The following is a 21,342-nucleotide window of genomic DNA, read 5'->3' on the forward strand; positions in this document are numbered from 1 at the left end:
TTAAGTATGTTGACATGTACAATTCTCGACAGCACCTGTTTTGTAGCATAGAATCATTGATGTAATTATTCTACACAATACATATAACATTTCAAATGGCGGTGTGATGCATCTATTGTGTAGTTGTAGTCGTAGTAGTAAATGTGCTTATCATCTCTTGCTCTCAGCTAACACAGCTGACTAGCATTTATGTGAAAAAGGAGCCGAATGCGTAAGTCTCTTTCTGCCAGTATACAGCCTCTTCATCTGCAAGCCCTATGTAGTGGTTCCACGCACCAAAACATGGAAACTGAGCACCCTGCACCCTCAGTCTAAACTACAACACTCGGAGGAGGTTGGCCCCCAGACATGTGACATGCAGGCCCACCGTCGTGTGGATATGCCCTGGTGACTCATGAACCAACCCCCAGCCATGGGTCAAATAGTTCCACTGTCTTGTGGCTGTCTTGGGAAAGACAAAGGTTAAGGGGGTAAACACCAACAGAAAATGTGGAGTGGAGCCCCTAAGGCGGTAAGAAGACAGACCAGTCTCCTTCCAACAACTCCTGCATCCTGATTCGTTCCCAGCTGTCTTGACACAGTCCTGCCACTGGAACTGGTGCTTCAGGAAGAGAGAGTGAGGCTGATCCTGCGCAAGTCTCCCTCGCTTTAATCCAAGTCAAGCGCAAGTCATGACATCGATTTTTGTTAACCTTAAGTCCTGCGGCGACAGGGAAACGGCGAAGCAGTAGGTGTGGATACACTGGAAGCTGTAGCTGTGAACCTACACGTAGGCGATTCAGGACATGTGGCCGTTCCTCACTGGACTGAGGCAGTGGTGGGTCCGGCAGTTTCCTGAGTGACCGAGCAGCCCTCTTTAGGGTCGCTCTGCTCACCTCCGTAGAATGAGGACGGGGCTAGAAAAGGTGCCCTAAAAATAGCCTGCTTCACCAAACCCTGGCCAGCATACTGCGGCTGATGGGGATCCCTCTTAAACAGTCAAAACAAAAGAAAAAAGAAAACAAAGGTGCTTACTCTAGCATCGTGGAATGTCTGAACCCTGCTCAACAATGCAAAAGCAAATCGACCTGAAAGATGAACAGCGCTTGTAGCTCGTGAGCTTGCTTGCTACAATATTGACATTACAGCCCTAAGTGAGACCTGTTTTGCAGACAAAGGCTAACTGACCGAAACTGGTGGAGGCTGCACCTTCTTCTGGTGTGGGCGCAGTGCTGAGGAGTAGCATTAAGCTGGTGTGGGTTTTTCTATCAAAACAACTGACATACCAAAACTAGCAAGCATTCCTGAAGGTATCAACAACAGACTAATGAAAATGCAATTACCTCTTGGATGCAACACCAGCGTTACTTTGGTCAGCGCCTATGCCCCAACGATGACTAACCCTGATGAGGTCAAAGACAAGTTTTATGAAGAGCTGGACTCTCTCATTTTCTCAGTCCCTCAGTCGAAGAAGCTTGTAATTCTTGGCGACTTCAATGCATGTATCAGTACAGATCATGAAGCCTGGCACAACATCATTGGAAAGCCTGGAGTAGGCAAATGCAATAGCAATGGACTCCTCCTCCTTAGAACCTGTGTGTCACATGATCTAAACATCGCAAACACTATGTTCCGTCTCCACAATCGCAATAAAACCACATGGATGCATCCACGCTCTTGGCACTGGCATCAAATTGACTATGTCATTACAAGAGTCAAGGACAGGCAGGACGTGAGACTGGCCAAAGCCATGTGTGGGGCTGATTGTTGGACCGACCACCGCCTCATCATCTCCAAATTCAACTTCTTCATCCAACCAAACAGAAGGCCTCAGGGTAAAAAAACAGTCAAGGGGTTCAATACAGCCAAATTGAAATGTCCTAAAACAGCAGAGGAATTCCAGACCACCATACATAATAAACTTTCTAACTTCAATCTCAATCACAACAATGTTGAAGAGAGCTGGACATCCTTCGGAGATGTTGTTCACTCTGCTGCTCTTGACGTTCTAGGTCCTGCCATCAAACACCACCGGGACTGGTTTGACGAGAATGATACTGAGATCCATAACTTGTTGCAGGAAAAACACCGCCTGCTTAGAGCGCATCAAAATGACCCAGCTTGTGTGGCGAAGAAAACTGCCTTCTCTAACATGCGCAACAAAGTCCAATCCAAGCTGCGTTCAATGCAGAATTCCTGGCTCAGTGCCAAGGCAGATGAAATGCAAGGCTACGCAGACAAACATGATACAAAGAATTTTTAGGATGGTCTAAGGGTAGTTTACGGACCACAGTCTTCGGGATCCTCTCCTCTGCTCAGTGCTGACAGCTCAACTCTACTCATGGGAAAGAAGGAGATCCTCAACAGATGGGCTGACCCTTTCAACAAAGTGTTCAATCGCCCGGGAGCCATCAATGATATAGCAATTGAACATCTCCCCAAAGTCCCCATCAATCAAAAGAAGAAATTTTAAGCAAAAAATTTGTGGTTATACAAAACTGTCTTCATAGAAATAAGTTCCTATTATCACGATTGATTGAAGTAATATGTGTATAAAAAAATAATAAATGAATACGTTGTAAGTTAAATGCAAGTGCCGTAAGATAATTTTAAATTTATTATGGCGATTTTAGGATGGTGTAATAAATAAATAGGTAGTTAATTTAAAAAAAAGAAAATACATTAACTATAATCTAAATAAGGGAAATAGAATTAGATTTAAATTTAATAATTCTTATTGGTAATAAACTAACATTCGAAACATTTAGATAGAACACAAAACAGTCAGTTATTAAGTAATTGCACAATATCGAGATGAACTGATTATGATGAATTAAAATAGACTAAATCAGCATAATATATATATATATATATATATATATATATATATATATATATATAAATAAATTTTTGTATTTAGATTTTACCGTCATTGGATACTTTACCTTTCACCAGACTATCCGTTCACATGAAATCACTTTTTTCTTCACCATATTCCCTCTGTTTCACTTTTTGCTATCAAGTAAGATCTTTGACTTACTTACAGTTTCATTGAATACTTTTGTATGGAAAATCCGATCCGGCATATATATATATATATATATATATATATATAACTTTATTCGATTGGCAAAATTTTAGAATAATTATAAAAAAGTGAACCATATCGTAAATTCAATCAACTAAAAAATGGAAACCGGGGTGAGGAAAAGAAAAAAAAAATATATATATATATATATATATATATATATATATATATAATGGGGCAAATTATATGTACAATTAAATAAAATAAATAAGTCGATTAAAAAACGATCGTTTTTTAATCGACTTATTTATTTTATTTAATTGTACATATAATTTGCCCCATTATATATATATATATATTTTTTTTCTTTTCCTCACCCCGGTTTCCATTTTTTAGTTGATTGAATTTACGATATGGTTCACTTTTTTATAATATATATATATATATATATATATATATATATATATATATATATATATATATATATATATATATATATATATATATATATATATACTGATGATTGCGTAAGCATCGAACACTAATGTCTGTAGGTATAAAGAATAATTATTGTATAATTATAATTATCAAGCCTCTTTAAGAATACTTAAGGATGGGCACTATATGCAGAATAATAACTAAAAGTTTACTAGCGTTTATGCAACTCTTACTTGTTTGAACACTTTAGATTGTCCAATGTATTTGCTCGGATTTGGCGTTTAATACTTTTTAATTCCCTTCATTCCTATGGCAATTATTTGGTGAACCTGAAGTAAAGGCTCAATAAATAGAGCAAAAGGTGACTTTATGGCTGGATTCGAATCTTATGACCAGCAAGAATTGTCACTCCAACACTAGTGATTACGTAAGCATGAAAGATTAGTGCTTGTAGGTATAAAGACTAATTATTGTTTAAGTATAAAAAAAAAATTGGCATGAAACGTGTATGTGTTTATGTATTTTCTATATTTATTTCTTATTTGGTGACGTATAAGAATACAAAACGTCTTTTGAAAAAAACAAGTGAAGCATGCATGCCCCCCCCCATGAATGGACAGTGAACGAGACATTAAAAAAAAGTAACCAAGGTCAGCATTTGCCCCCACCCCTCATTTAACCCCAAAAGTCCCTAGGGGACGTCAAATCCTGATGAAAATGAACAAACGGTGCAGTTTTAGGCCTTGACATATGTAAATTTGAGTTCTGCACCGTGCAAAGAAAGGAAATGACTAAGTCCATCATTTGCTTCCCCCCATTGGTTTCAAAAGTCTCCAAGGCCTTAACATATTTAAATTTGAGTTCAGCACCATGCAAAACTGCTAAATAGACATACACAGAAAATGTTGGACAAATATGGTAAAATAGTCCCAAAAATTGAGTATTTTTACTAGCCCTAAAAGAGCCCCTGGGCCACACCCAAGAGTTATCGCAAAGTATAGACAAAAAAAATTATATAGAAATCAGTTAGTTACAACTTTTCAAATACTTTTATAAAAATCCAAGGCATCAATTTTTTTAATAAGCACAAAAGTGTCAATTTTAGCCATTTTAACCCGAAAGGCACACCTAGGGGGGTGGACCGGAGTATTCCTGGAAAATCCATTGTTACTTTTTACTCATATCATGTTTAATGTTTGTTCAAAATTTCAAAAAATTCCAAGTCGTAGTTATTGAGAAAAGTGTGGACAGACGAACAGACGAGGGTGAATTTACAGGTCCACCCTCCTTTTGTCAGGGGACCAAACAGATTTATTTGTTTTTAAGAACATAATTTTCGACTGTATTGAGTTCGACTCGTCAATGTAAATATTTTCGGATTATTTGGATTATTCAGATTATTCGGACAACATTTATGTTATTCTCACAACATTTCGGTTAATGTAATCTCCTATCATTTTCAGATGTGTCTTGTTGCCGCGTGTTATCTGTGTGTTGCATTTGTTACATAGAGTTATCATTGAAGTTATCACTAGGGTTATCATAGAGGGGCACCAAATTGACGTTTGGTGTATAACATAAAAGGGGAGGACCATAATTGTATTTGTTGTCATGGAATGATTATTATTAGAATGAAAGGAGATTATGCGTGTCATAAAAGAATTCCGTGTGCGTATGATCGTCTAGTTTCATATGCGGTTATGAATTGTTCATATGCTTTTGTGTGTGTGTGTGTGTGTGTGTGTGTGTGTGTGTGTGTGTGTGTGTGTGTGTGTGTTACATGCATTTTCTTTGACATACCTTACTTCATGTGGCGTCGATGTTGATCCATCTGGAATTCATCTTCTCTTGGAGGGAGACTGGTACCTGTTAGACGAAGATTTATCACTCCAAGACGATGAATTGGTTTTATAGTTTTTTATTTACCTTCCAGATGTCGACACAGAATATGGAAGTGAATCTTGCTTGCTTTGAACACGTCAGCGTCCCCCACCCCCAGTGAAGGGGAGGGAACAGCTATTAAGCCGTCCGTCTTCTTCAAAGTCCAAATCCAGTCTCACAGATCTAGCCAACTCATACGTAATCTGGTCAGCTGACCCTCGGTTCTGGTAAACGTGTCTACACTCCACATTTACTCACCTCTCTCTCTCTCTCTCTCTCTCTCTCTCTCTCTCTCTCTCTCTCTCTCAATCCATTCTGTAACACATTCATAAATCAGCATGTTATTTTGAATGGAACTATGTCTTTAATCGTTGGTAGTAGCTAGCTTTCGTTCCATCAACTTGGATATTCTTACAACGTTAGAACAGCATCCAATCTATAAAAGTTGTAAAAGAGTTAGAAACAGGCATGCAATTTGTTCTATGTCTTGTGTAAAATAGATCCCTCCGCGTTTATCTCCCTTTGCGCTCCCTTTTTTTTTTATTTAGGTTTCTGGTGCCCATTCCTGGTCCCTCGGTGCAGCTTAGATAAGTAGGTCCTGCAGACGAGCTTCGTTCTGAAAAAAATTTGAACAGTTAGGTCACGTGACATGTGATACCGGTACTTCTACTATTATTGACCCTTTTCACGTTGACTTGTCTTGCCTTTGGTTGCAATTATTTATTTATTTATTTATTTTAACTTGTTCGTTATGTTCTACTTCTTCATTATGTTTATAACATTATAAATGTTCGAAATCTTTTTGAATTTTGTCATTCTTTAATTCTTTGAATTGCTTCTTTTTTTTTTCTTTTAGTTTAGCTTACTTTTATGTTTCACCATTTCGTTTTTTAGTAATAAATGATTCTCTACATTAAAAACTGACCTTGTGCCTAACTCTGTCCTCGTGGGGAGGCAAGTAAATAGGAAGTAATATGGAGACTGAAAAACGTTTTTCGACCCCAGTAAAAGTTAACAACTAGCCACTATTTGTGTTTCAAACTTTTAAAAAAGCGCTTTAAAATAGTAAAAACACTAAAGTTTTTTTTTTTCTTTGTTGTCTTTTTGGAAGGGGGTTTGAGGCACCCCTATTATCCCAAAGAACCAGCTATGTAAACACTTTGCAATATGTTTCAATAATTATTTACAAAAAATTTTCTTTACAATCAATTTTTATTTAAAGTTAAGAAATTATTTTCTAAAATATTTTATTCATATATGTTTACATTTTGTTTTAAAGTAAAATCAAGGAATTAATTTTAAAAAATATTGTTTATATCCATCTTCATTCAAAAGGGTTACTTTTCGGTAGCTTCACCGATTGTTAAACGAAATTTTCCGAATGTCAGAACGAGGCTCGTCTGCGGGACCTACTTATTTAACCTGCACATAGATGACTTCCTTACGGTTCTATGGCCTAGTGTTTCTATCTTTTCAAATATCGAGATATGTTTTGAGAATCACCGGTCAGAATTATTGCATATCTTCTCTATTAAAATAGAATTGAGTAATTTTTTTAGTATGATTTCTTTTATCTAAACGAATTTTGTTTACGTTCTTGGCAAGTATAAAACCTTCATGTAACCTGTGATAATTTGGCTGTTACTTAGCATAATTAGTGTATATATATATATATATATATATATATATATATATATATATATACACTAATTATGCTAAGTAACAGCCAAATTATCACAGGTTACATGAAGGTTTTACATGTAACCTGTGATAATTTGGCTGTTACTTAGCATAATTAGTGTATATATATATATATGTATATATATATATATATATATATATATATATATATATATATATATATATATATATATATATATATATATATATATATATATATATCGTTTCTGGGAGTATTTCTTATGGTCAAACGCTTCCTATTCTATAATTTTAAGTCTACGGCTTTCTTTAAAGTTTTAGTACCCCCCCCCCGTTTTTTTTTGTTTTTGTTTTTTTTTTGCCTTGTCTTTATTTTGTATTTACGTGTTCCTGAAACATTTTGTTTTTAGTCCAGTTTTACCTTTGACTAAGATCAATAAATCTGTGCGTTAAATAAACCATTTATTAGAGTCTTGATTGTCGATAAGAGTTTATGATACCTGTCCAAGAGTTGCACGTTTTCTGCGAGACACACGCATCCTGGAGACAATATACCTTGACTGAATTACAAATGGCCGCTGTAATCGTTTTTTACTTTGTTACGTTTTTGGTTTCTTGGTCGCCCATCGCTACATTGTAATAAAGATTCCTTTCTAATAGTTTGTACAATGATGCGAACGTTTCGTGCCACCACGTACCTGAAATCAGAGTTATTGAATTTCCTTCCATTGTCTATCGGATGAATGCCAGGAACGCTGACATTGTGAATGCAAACGTTCAATGCTGCAACAATAATCTCGGTAACTTGATTGCTTTTCATTCTGCCATGATCAATCGTATTCATAAAGCTATTTTTCTCTGATAGTCCTTTTACTCCATGGCTACAGCGTTTTCATTAATTTGGAAGACAAAGGAAAAACCTGCGATTGCCTTTGGTTCAGCGTTTTCATGAAATAAGCACATTTAGTCACATGTCATTAAAAATATCAATAAACTCGGAATCTCTACTTAAATGTTTTTTTCTTTTTGCTAACGTGCACAATTTATACAAAAAATTGTGTGTCTATATGTGTGTGTGTGTGTGTGTGTGTGTGTGTGTGTGTGTGTGTGTGTGTGTGTGTGTGGTGAAAATGTCTGCCTGTCTGTCTGTCTGTGTACACTTCCCTAGTAAACAACTCAGTCAATTTTCGGTCTACAGACTCGAGATTTGACATAAGGAGTATTGAGATTAGGGAAAATCTTTTTAATCGATTTCCGGCCAAAAATTTGGCTGTTAAGCGGTCAACGTTCAACGATTTGACCTTTGAGAACTCTAACAAACTCTTCCGCTACTTATAGGTCTAAATACTTGAAATTTTAGATATAGGTTCCTTGGACATGGATCTAACTTTATAATTTGATTTGAGCCCAAAACAATAAATGTTAAGGGGTCATAATTGGGAGTCAAAGTTTAAAAAAATTGATCTCTGCGGTTTCTACCAAATTACTCAGCCAATTTCTGGTCTAAATATTTGAAATTTTATATAAAGTGTATTCAAAGATAGGGCAAGCTGTTTAATCGGTTTGGGTCGAAAATTTGAGCTGCTAAGGGATCAAAGTTTAAAAATTTTGACCCTTGCCTTCTCTAGCAAACTACTCAGCCAATTTTGAGTCTAAACATTTGAAATTTTACGTAACGGGTACTCAGACATGCGGCAAGCATTTTAATCAGTTTTGGGGCGAAAATTTTGCCATCAAAAGATCATAGTTTAAAGAGTTGACCTTTGCAGATTCTACCAATTTTGGGTCTAAACACTTAAATATTTAAATGTAGGTAACTTTGACATGGGTCAACCATTTTTTTTTTTTTGATTACAGACCAAAATAATAAATGATAAGGGGTCAAAATTGGGGTCAAAGTTTAAAAAATTACTTCTGCGGTCTCTACGAAATTACTCAGACAAGTTTTGGCCTAAATATTTGAAATTTTACATAACGGGTATTTACGCATAGGGCAAGTTATGAACAGTACAAAAAGCCGGGCTGAACTGCTAGTATATCTATAAAAGTGAAATTGTCTGTGTGTGTATGTCTGTCTGTCTGTCTGTCTGTGTATATTTCCCTACCAAATTACTGTGTCAATTTTCAGTGTATAGACTCGAGACTTGACATAAGGGGCATTGAGATTTAATCTAAACACTTGAAATTTTATATGTAGGTTCCTTGGATATGGATCAAACTTTTTAATTTGATTTGAGCCTAAAAAAATAAATGTTAAGGGGTCAAAATTGGGGTCAAAGCTAAACAGAAATTTGACCTTTCAGCTAATTTTTGGTCTAAGTATTTGAAATTTAACATAAAGTGTATTCACACATAGGGAAAGCTTTTTAATCTGTTTTTGGCCGAAAATTTGTTTACCAAGGGGTCAAATTTCAAAAGATTTTACCTTTGCGATCTTTAGCAAACTATTCAGTAAATTTTGGGTCTAAACATTTGAAATTTTACATAAAGGGTATTCAGACATGCATCAAGATTTTTAATCAGTTTTTGGGCGAAAGTTTGACTGGCAAGAGGTCAAAGTTTAAAGAGTTGATCTTTGCGGCTCTACCAAACTCCTCCGCCAATGCCAATTTTGGGTCTATACAGTTGAAATTTAAAATGTAGGTTACCTAGACATGAGTCAAACTCTTTAATATATATATATATATATATATATATATATATATATATATATATATATATATATATATATATATATATGCACATAAAGTTATGAACAGTATATAGGGCCCAAGCAAAGTTGGACTGAACTGCTAGTATATATATGTTCAAATATATTGAAGTAAAAAATAAACAATAATGTTTTTCAAAAGTGCTTAATACATATGCAGATTTATTGTAAGCTAAATTCCTAATGTTTATAAAATTTCACTTCAAGTATTTATTTTTTTTTACAAAAGAGCTTTTTTAGCGCCTGCAAAGTCTAGAGATGACTTAATGACTAAAAATGGTACATTAAAGTTTTGCATTTTTTTTTTTTTCAAAAATCAAAATAAAACATTTTTTAAAAACAAAATACCTTTTTTATTGCTGTTTTGCTCAAATAAAAAAAATATTTTTGAATCTATGAGATCGACATTTCTTTCTCAGTCAATACGTCTGTCAGATTCATATCAAACATACATCTTATTCCATAGTCATTGCCAAATCTAAAAATATTTCATCAGGATATCCAGGAAACACTCATAACACATATCGGAAACACAGAGGATCTAGCAGCAGGCTGAATCGAAAACAGCTAAACCTATGGTATTGATTATAAGATCAACACTTTTTTTCTTTTCTCTACCACTTAGATCCTACTTCCATTTAGAAAACGATCTGCTTGTTTTTGGTTTTGAACAAACCAGAAATTTGCAGATATTTTGTAACACACATCAGAAACACAGAGTGTTTAGCACCAACCCGAATCGAAAATAGCTAAACCTATGGTCTTGATTATAAGATCAACGTTTTTTTTGTTTTTTTTCTACCACTTAGATCCCACTTCCATTTAGGGAACGGTATGTTTGTATTTGTTTTGAACAAACCTGGAAACAGTGGATGGTTTATTATTTAGAAAGGGTTAGAAGGTTCTAACTAACTGACTTTTTTTTGTTTCTTTTTAAACTTCCATTTTATTCTAATGAAATTTTTGTATATCATTCAAACACGGTAGTGTTTGAAGAGATGATTAAGTGGCAGTTTTAATCATTTAGAACTGCTTTAAAGCTTTGCCGCTCACTCATTTTTTCTAACAAATTTCAAACAATTATTACAGTTTATAGATCACCTTTTCAGCTATATGTAAACAATTTTTTTCCAATTTTCGTTCAGTAAAACAAAAGTTATGATGAATTTTCTGATGTTCAAAGTCGTAAAAATATGTAAGGAGGTGAACGACGCTTTTTATGACTGGTTTCCATAGCAACCACGTCGCTTCAGTGACTACTGTTGCTATTAATTCGAAAAGAGAAGTAAGAAGAGAAAGAGATACAATGAAAGCATGAAAGGAAGATAATTGGGGGGATTTTATTGAAAGCAGACGAGTGCCGTACATTATTATTTCATATGTGTTTATGGGGACAAAAACATGAGACTGAAATTAAACAAAGAACAAGTGAATTTACTGGAAGCCTGGAAAAATCATGGATTACAATAGAAAAATGCGAGCGTGAAAAGTAATATGGTTAATCTTAAGCATGGAAAAGTAAAGGACTAGTCGTTAAAACTGGAAAAGAAAAGGACAAGATATTCTACTAAAAATATAATAAATTTTTAACTTAAAATATTGCAGCATTAAGAATTTTTTTAAATTCAATTTATAACATTATATAACCAATTCTTAATGCAGTATTTTAAGTCATAAATTTATTATATCTTTTACAAGAATATCTTGTCCTTTTCTTTTCCAGTTTTAACAACTAGTCCTTTACTTTTCCATGTTTAAGCTTAACCATATCACTTTTCATGCTCGCATTTTTCTATTGTAATAAATATATTTATGAGAAATGGTAATCCAGTCATACTCCATAGTGCTCAATAACATGTATATTAAAAATTTCAAATCAATTTATTGTTATCTTAATTAGGACGGCCCATTGTGTAAATGGGGTATTGTGGTGACTGATGATTCCAGTTAAGATTAGGATAGTCATTTATATCAGTATAGATTATGGATACCCAACGACCTCTAATACCCACACTTTTGAGGGCCTTGTGTCTAATTTGTTTTAAATGTAGATCTTTTTTTAATATTTTCCACAAATAAATAATTGAAAGTGTAGTTGCTGTTTTGATAGTACGATTCATTTTTTAAGACCTGTTTTTATTCCATGAAGAAGAAATCCTTCTTGAATGAGTATTTTTACATGTTTTCAACAAGAGTGGCCCCTGTTGGAGGAGTTAGATCTTTTTCACATTAAAAACCGACCTTTTGTCTGAGCAAAATCCATTCCCATCTATTCATTTGTTGATATGCCACTTAGGTATCACTCACACTGTTACGTATATGTCTGCTTGGTGATCGTCTAGCGATTAAAATAGACAGTTAATTCAGTTATCAATGAATACGAGACACTTTTGTTTATAAAAACTGACTTAGTTTATTTTATGAAATATTTAATATACACTTTTCAACACAAGTGGCAGGGGTGGTTGCGAAACATGACAATCGTGTCTCTTTCACTGTCCGTCTCTCTGACTGTCTCAGCTTTGTTTATCTTTCTCTTTTATTGAAGTATTTCGACCTGGTAACCCAGTTCGCCATCAGCCCGGGGATTCCGCTTGCTTGGTCTGACCCATAAACGATTTGATGTAATGGCTTAAGGTCCCGGGGATTCCATTGTTTCAGATCCCGGGGATTCCATTGTTTCTTTTCGTTTGCCTGGTCTGACACATAAACGATTTGACATCATGGTTTCAGGTCATCACCAGCTGAAGGATTCCGCTTGCCTGGTCTGACCCATAAACGATTTGACGTCATGGCTTCAGGTCCCGGGGATTCCATTGTTTCTTTTCGTTTGCCTGGTCTGACACATAAACGATTTGACGTCATGGCTTCAGGTCCCGGGGATTCCATTGTTTCAGATCCCGGGGATTCCATTGTTTCTTTTCGTTTGACTGGTCTGACCCATAAACGATTTGACGTCATGGTGTCAGGTCATCACCAGCCCAGTGATTCCGCTTGCCTGGTCTGACCCATAAACGATTTGATGTCATGGCTTTAGGTCCTGGGGATTCCATTGTTTCTTTTTCGTTTGCTTGGACAATAGCTCGCTCGCGCCTTTCCATAACAACACTCCCATTTAGAGACAAACCTGATTCTCTTCAGATCACCCGCTCTCTACTTCTCAAAAGGTTGAAAGAAATCCTTACTAACCATTAGGCATTTTGTTTATTTTTTCGTTTAGGGTTTTTATCAGTTATTCCACTTTTCATTTCAATTCATGTATTGTATTTTCTTTTGCAAAAAAAAAAAAAAAAAAAAAAAAAAAAAACATTTGGGATCAAGTCATAGAGTGAATGCAGTATTTTGATGAGTGTCAATCATAGAGTATTTGGCAAAATGTGTGATGCATGATTGGTGCATATTGCTAAACCTTGCGTGAAGCATCAGGAACGGCATAACCAAATGTGTTTAATAGGGGCACTTAACCTAGGTAGATCAGCCATAACAAACGTCAGCGAGTGATGTTCAGACTCGTAATACCAAAGCACATACTTTACGTCACAGAAGCGATTTGGTTAATGTGTAGACACAGTGCCTAGAAAAAAAAAATGGCCGCTGAGTTTGAGTTTTATGTAAAAGGTGAAACTGAAAGAAACTGAAACGAAATAAAAAGTGAAAATGACGCATAATTATTTTAAAAATCTGTTTTATTCAAAAAAAGTTTTTTATTAAAAAAAAAACTGTTTTATTTAAAAGGAAAATTTTTATTTTAAAAAACTATTTTATTTAAAAAATTTTTTAAACATATTTTATTCAAAATAAAGTTTTTATCATATAAAACTATTTTATTCAAAAGAAAAATTATTTTAAAAACCTATTTTATTCAAAAGAAAAGTTTTATTTTTATAAAATATTTTATTTAAAAAAAATATTTAAAAAAACTATTTATTCAAAAGAAAATTTTTATTTTAAAAAATCGTATTGATTCAAGAGAAATTTTTTATTTTATTAGTAAAAATCATTCGAAAATTTAAAATAAAACCATTTTATTCAAAAGAAAATAATTTACTTTTTTGATAAATACTATTCTGAATTTAAGTCTGTAATTGCGATATAACTGAAATTTAGATCACATAACGACAAATACGACAAATAACTGAACACTACGCAGCATATAATTTTGCCGAATTTATTTGGCCCACATCTCTCTCTCTCTCTCTCTCTCTCTCTCTCTCTCTCTCTATATATATATATATATATATATATATATATATATATATATATATATATATATATATATATATATATATATATATTATATTATATTTGCTCAGGATATCCACTGATGGATTAATGAAATGACAGTTCTGGCTTTTTTGGTCTGTTACTTCCGTGAGACAAAAGCGACAAGATTCCGCAGTCATTTTCTTTCTAAGTCGCTGTGTCTACATATTACGACAATTTACTTTGGGAGTAATATGAGTCAAAATAGCAAAATAAAAAAAAAAAAAAATAAAAAATAGTGACCACCAACTCTTCCCCCTCTTTCCCCAAAACGATTCAGGTTCCATACCTAATACTAAAAATGAATTTTGTAAATATGTTACGATGAGTGCACGATAATAAGCCAAATCTGCAAAATAAAACACTTTTCCAGGGTTGAATAAAAAATGATTGACGTCTGATCTTAAATGAAAGGTCAGATTTGTTAAACAAACAGATATGAGTAGAGACGATGAATGACGTCACGTTTTTCGAACTGAGAGAAAACAAAGGTCTTATAAATCAGTCTATCCGTGGAAGTATCGAACGGGAAATATTGGATAATTTGAGTCTGCCATGGGTTGCGCGATGCAGTTGGCCTATAATGTAAAAAACTTTAATAATCGCTAAGTGTGAAATGTTACATTGACCTAACGTCTCAATGCATGTCATCATTTCAGTTAAGTTAAATAATCAGCAGAGATAAGGCTAATCTCTCTCTCTCTCTCTCTCTCTCTCTCTCTCTCTCTCTCTCCTGAGTTAATTCATTTCAAAATAAAAACTTTAAGAAAACTCCCAGTGAAAGTCTCCTTGTGTCTTTTCTGCATGAGGAGAAGAAAAATTTGCGTACAAAAATGTGATAATAAAATGTAAATCATGAAGCCAATAAACAAACATTAACAACACAAAACATCATAAAGCCAATAAATAAACATTAGCAACACAACACATCATAAAGCCAATAAACAAACATTAACAACACAACACATTATAAAGCAAATAACAAACATTAACAACACAACACATCATGAAGCCAATAAATAAACATTAGCAACACAACATATCATGAAGCCAATAAACAAACATTAGCAACACAACACATCATAAAGCCAATAAATAAACATTAGCAACACAACACATCATAAAGCCAATAAACAAAAATTAACAACACAACACATTATAAAGCAAATAACAAACATTAACAACACAACACATCATGAAGCCAATAAATAAACATTAACAACACAACACATCATAAAGCCAATAAACAAACATTAACAACACAACAAATCGTGAAGTCAATAAACAAACATTATCAACACAACACATCATGAAGCCAATAAACAACATTAGCAACACAACAAACCGTGAAGTAAATAACAAACATTAACAACACAACACATCATAAAGCCAATAACAAACATTATCAACACAACAAATCGTGAAGTCAATAAACAAACATTATCAACACAACACATCATGAAGCCAATAAACAAACATTAAGAACACAACACAAAGCCAATAAACAAACATTAGCAACACAACACATCATAAAGCTAATAACAAACATTAGCAACACAACAAATCGTGAAGTCAATAAACAAACATTATCAACACAACACATCATGAAGCCAATAAACAAACATTAGCAACACAACACATCATAAAGCCAATAACAAACATTAGCAACACAGCAAATCGTGAAGTCAATAAACAAACATTAACAACACAACACATCATGAAGCCAATAAACAAACATTAACAACACAAAACATCATAAAGTCAATAACAAACATTAGCAACACAACAAATCGTGAAGTCAATAAACAAACATTAACAACACAACACATCATAAAGCAAATAACAAACATTAGCAACACAACACATCATAAAGCCAATAACAAACATTAGCAACACAACAAACCGTGAAGTAAATAAACAAACATTAACAACACAACACATCATAAAGCAAATAACAAACATTAGCAACACAACACATCATAAAGCCAATAACAAACATTAGCAACACAACAAATCGTGAAGTCAATAAACAAACATTATCAACACAACACATCATAAAGCAAATAACAAACATTAGCAACACAAAACATCATAAAGCCAATAACAAACATTAGCAACACAACACATCATGAAGCCAATAAACAAACATTAGCAACACAACACATCATAAAGCCAATAAACAAACATTAACAACACAACACATCATAAAGCAAATAACAAACAGTAGCAACACAACAAATCGTGAAGTCAATAAACAAACATTAGCAACACAACACATCATAAAGCCAATAAACAAACATTAACAACACAACACATCATAAAGCAAATAACAAACATTAACAACACAACACATCATAAAGCCAATAAAAAACATGATCAACACAACAAATCGTGAAGTCAATAAACAAACATTATCAACACAACACATCATGAAGCCAATAAACAAACATTAACAACACAACACAAAGCCAATAAACAAACATTAGCAACACAACACATCATAAAGCCAATAAACAAACATTAGCAACACAACACATCATAAAGCCAATAAATAAAGATTAACAACACAACACATTATGAAGCCAATAAACAAACATTAACAATACAACACATAATGAAGCCTATAAACAAACATTAGCAACACAACACATCATAAAGTAAAAAACAAAGATGAGCAACACAACAAATCATGAAGTCAATAAACAAACATTGACAACACATCATGAAGCCAATAAACAAACATTAACAACACAACACATCATGAAGCCAATAAACAAATACTAACGACACAACACATCATGAAGCCAATAAACAAACATTAGCAACACAACACATCATGAAGCCAATAAAAAACATTAACAACACAACACATCATGACGCCAATAAACAAACATTAACAACACAACACATCATAAAGCCAATAAACAAACATTAACAACACAACAGCATGAAGCTAATAAACAAGCATTAAGAACTCAACACATCGTTAAGCCAATAAACAAACATTAACAACACAACACATCATGAAGCCAATAAACAAACACTAACGACACAACACATCATGAAGCCAATAAACAAACATTACCAACACAACACATCATGAAGCCAATAAAAAACATTAACAACACAACACATCATGACGCCAATAAACAAACATTAACAACACAACACATCATAAAGCCAATAAACAAACATTAACAACACAACAGCATGAAGCTAATAAACAAGCATTAAGAACTCAACACATCGTTAAGCCAATAAACAAACATTAACAATACAACACATCATGAAGCCAATAAACAAACATTAGCAGCACATAATGATTACAGAATGGCTGATCAATCATGCAATAAAAATGTCCTTGAGGGGAATCTGAAGAATTGTATTTCCTCAATTTCGTTTAAGGAAATTAAATCTTGAAGTTTTAGAATTTTTTTTAGTTCAAAATTATCGCAGAAATATTCAGACAATGCTGACGTTTCTCTAATCATTTATTTTCTTTTGTCTTGCAATTTCTTTTGTCAAGCTGCTTTTCATTCTTGAAATATAACTCGGGTTTTGCCATTTTTTTTTTTTTTTTAATAATTAGGAAAACATCTGCTTCACAAAGAATTTTAATATTCAAACGATTTTAGAATTATGATACAAGAAATAACAAGACCTTCATATATATCAAAATGGCATTTAAAATTGTTTATATAATAACAGTAGACGTGCCCGTGGCCTGTTTAGTCACAACCACAACCACTATTTATTCTACTTTGAATTCTTGTATATATATATATATATATATATATATATATATATATATATATATATATATATATATATATATATATATATATATATATATATATATATATATATATATATAATCGCGTTGACACACAGGTTCTCGTCAGATCACCAAAGTTAAGCAAGGTTGAGCCTAGTCAGTACTAGATGGGTGACCATTTGTGAATTTTAGGTGCTGTATGTGCTCTCCGCTTATCTCGCCATTTGTTTCTGGTCGTCCTGTGCATACACTTCACTTGCCACTGGTATTAAGCAATGTCGACTCAGGAGAGGTGTGGTTGGAGATTGCGCACCTCCTGCAACAAATATTTCACATGCAGGCACCCCTTCGTGGGTATCCATAGTCTGTTAAAGACTGAAGGAGCCCTTTTATATATTTATATTAGTGTTGGGACGATTAATCGGAATCGGGAATCAGAAAAATCAACAAATTAGGAGTATCAGGATCAGTATCGGAATCGGAAAAATTGGGGCCTATTTTCCGATGCCAAAACGATTCTTTTAATTGTCTTTTTTATTTGATTTTGTTTAATGCAAAATCTTCCATTGTTGGTAATAATGATAAAATAATATATATTTATTGATTTTAAATTACCAGTAAAGCTAAAATCTATAGATCATCCTCTACAAGTGTATTTTGACGTTTAGGAAAATATCTGCACATTTAACATTTAATTAAATATTTAGAGATTTATAAAGAACTTGAATCGAAATTGGAAATTTAGTATGGTATCGGTAATTGTATCGGAATCGGGAAAAATATTGGAATAGTCCCATCACTAATATATATATATATATATTAGTCCTCGTGCGAAAGAGCAGGACACAAAATGTTTTAAATAATAATAATAATAATAGAATAGCAATAACAAAGACTTTCCCTGGTGAGGATTATTATTGACCGTAACCAGGTATACAGCCCTTTTGAAATTTTCATCTCTATTTTTCTAGTTATGTACTGAATATTTGTAAATGAAATCTATATGAAATATGTTTCTTATTAAATTTTAAAGATTTTCTATTCTGAAAGAAGTTTGAAAAAATTTAATCTAAAAAAGTTATTTTTAAAGTTTTTGTTAAAAAAAAATTCACTTTTTCTCATTATTCAGACCTGTATTACAAAGAGGGGGTTGCAAAAATGAGTTGTGGTGTGAGGAGAAATATAAACTGAAATAGAGAGAAGGAGAGTTTAAAAACTCTCCTCTCTATTTCAGTTTAACAAAATTTTAGCAAAAATGAGTTGTGGTGTGAGGAGAAATATAAACTGAACTAGAGAGAAGGAGAGTTTTAAAACTCTCCTTCTCTCTATTTCATTTAATGCATAATAATAAATTAAATAAAAATAATCTTAAAAAGATAAGATACAAGTTAAAAAAGCATTTCATCCAAGGCATTAAAATTGTTAAACAAAATGTTTTTACTATAGGCTTTAAAAATAAAGGTACATGATTCAATTTGAAATTTATTTATCTTCAAAGTACACTTTTATAAATTTTACAAAGTAAGGTATAAAAATTTAATTTAAATTGAATAAAAAAATTACCTTGGATTTATTTTATGTAATGTACATTTTGTTGCACTTTAAAAACATTATCTTTCATCTAGCAATTAATGATATAGATATAAAATTTTCAATGATTTTTTTTAAAGTGCAACAGAATGTACATTACATAAAATGAATCCAAGGTAATTTTTTTATTCAATTTAAATTAAATGTTTATACCTTACTTTGTAAAATACACACACACACACACACACACCCACACACATACTTGTGAGTTTTATTTAGACATATATATACACGGGCACACACACACACACACACACACACACACACACACACACGTATATGTATATATATTTATTTAATTACATTATTTGGTCGCTTTCTTTTGGAAAAAGAAATGATATTCCCAAAATATTAAAGACTTTCACCTATCAGGTTATCTCAAACAGTGAGTTCATGTTTACTAATTTATATTTGTGATTGTTTTTTGGAAAATAAATGGATATCCGAAGTTGACAAAAAAAAAAGCAAGCGGGTGTAACTTGTCGAACTCAAAGAGTCTTTCTGTAGAATTAGTGAATCTGCACGTAACCTGCTTTCGTATCAATGTGTAATGAGAGGCGAAAAATGAACACCTGAGCAGAAATGATAATGATAATAATTGTTGTTATTGTGGTTTTGTTATCGGTGGGATTACTGTTACTGTCGGTTATGAAAATTAGTATTATTGTTGTTATTATTATTATTATTATTATTATTATTGACTTATTGACTTCACTCTTAAGATTAGCTTAGCTATTATTATAGAAACCATTATAATAATCATAATTGTGAATATTATTATTATAGCTATTCTTAAAATTGATGTTATTATTATTATTATTATTATTATTATTGTTATTGTTATTATTATTATCTTCTATATAAATAAAACAGTAGACGTATGTGCGCGTGCGTGTGCGTGTGCGTGTGTGTGTGTGTGTGTGTGTGTAAATATCTAAAAGGTTAACTCTTAAACTACTGGTCACATAACGCTGAAATTCTCAGGAAATAATATTCATGCACCAAGGATGATTTATAGCGAGTAAATTCTTTGTTTACATGCATGGATAACGCGTACAGCATCAGCAAATTGACATGCAAATGGCTTATTCAAACTAGTCGCCATGCTTGTATTTGTGCGCATGCGCAAATTCAATTTGTTCATTCATTAATGTTGTTTACTATTAAGTCTTTGTATTTATGTAGTAATCAGGAGAAACTGCAGAGTCATTCAAATGACATTTATCTTTAAATTATGGTGTGGGTGGGGATGACGTGAGATTATCATCGCATGCATTGCCGGCAGTTTTTGATCTTCAACTTTTTATTCCAGTAGAGAGAGGGAATGATAACTTCCTCTTCAAATTATGGTGTTAAGTTGGGGATAACTTAACATTATCATCCCATGGATTGACGACTGTTTAAATGAGACAATTCTCTCAAACATTATCTCCTCCTGCTTATTCGAGTAAGGGGGTGATATTCAAGGGGTAACTTCCGGTAATGACGTCATTCTTCTTCAAATTATGGTGTTACATGGGGGACAACTTGAAATTATTCTCACAAGGATTGGTGAGTGTTTAAATGTAACAATTCTTCCAGACATTATCTCTCCCTGTTTTTTTCGAGTAAAGGGATGATAGGAAGGAACTTCCGGTGGTGACGTCATTCCTTTCAAATTATGGTGTTAATTTGAGGACAACTTGAGATTATCATCACATGGATTGGTGACTGTTTAAATGAGACAGTTCTCCAAGACATTATCTCCTCCTGTTTATTTGAGTAGGTGGGGAGTGATAGACGGGGAAGGGGGTAAATTCCGGTGATAACGTCATTCCTCTTCAAAATATGGTGTTTATCTGGGGACAACTTGAGATTATCTTCACAGGGATTGGCGAGAGTTTAAATGAGATAATCTTCCCATAAATTATCTTCTGTTTATTCGAGTAGGAGGAGGGTAATAAACAGGGTAGGTAAATTCCGGTTATAAGGTCATTCCTCTTCAAATTATGTTGATTAGTGGGGGACAACTTGAGATTA

At 33.1% G+C, this 21,342-nt stretch overlaps 1 protein-coding gene across 1 annotated transcript; it reads left to right on the plus strand.

Annotated features, from left to right (window-relative positions):
* Positions 1 to 1,312: 1,312 nt before the first annotated feature.
* On the plus strand, positions 1,313 to 2,242 carry LOC145241600 (uncharacterized). Its single transcript, XM_080104687.1, has one exon. The coding sequence runs from the start codon at positions 1,313 to 1,315 to the stop codon at positions 2,240 to 2,242; it is 930 nt and encodes a 309-aa protein (XP_079960813.1).
* The last annotated feature ends 19,100 nt before the right edge of the window (positions 2,243 to 21,342 follow it).

Source organism: Euprymna scolopes, chromosome 20 (genome assembly GCF_053919585.1).
Source record: "Euprymna scolopes isolate OS-2025 chromosome 20, ASM5391958v1, whole genome shotgun sequence".
Classification (NCBI taxonomy): domain Eukaryota; kingdom Metazoa; phylum Mollusca; class Cephalopoda; order Sepiida; family Sepiolidae; genus Euprymna; species Euprymna scolopes.

Bases quoted from the DNA above. Each gene is read 5' to 3' on its own strand.
- LOC145241600 (XM_080104687.1), top strand. From the start codon at position 1,313: ATGCAATTACCTCTTGGATGCAACACCAGCGTTACTTTGGTCAGCGCC.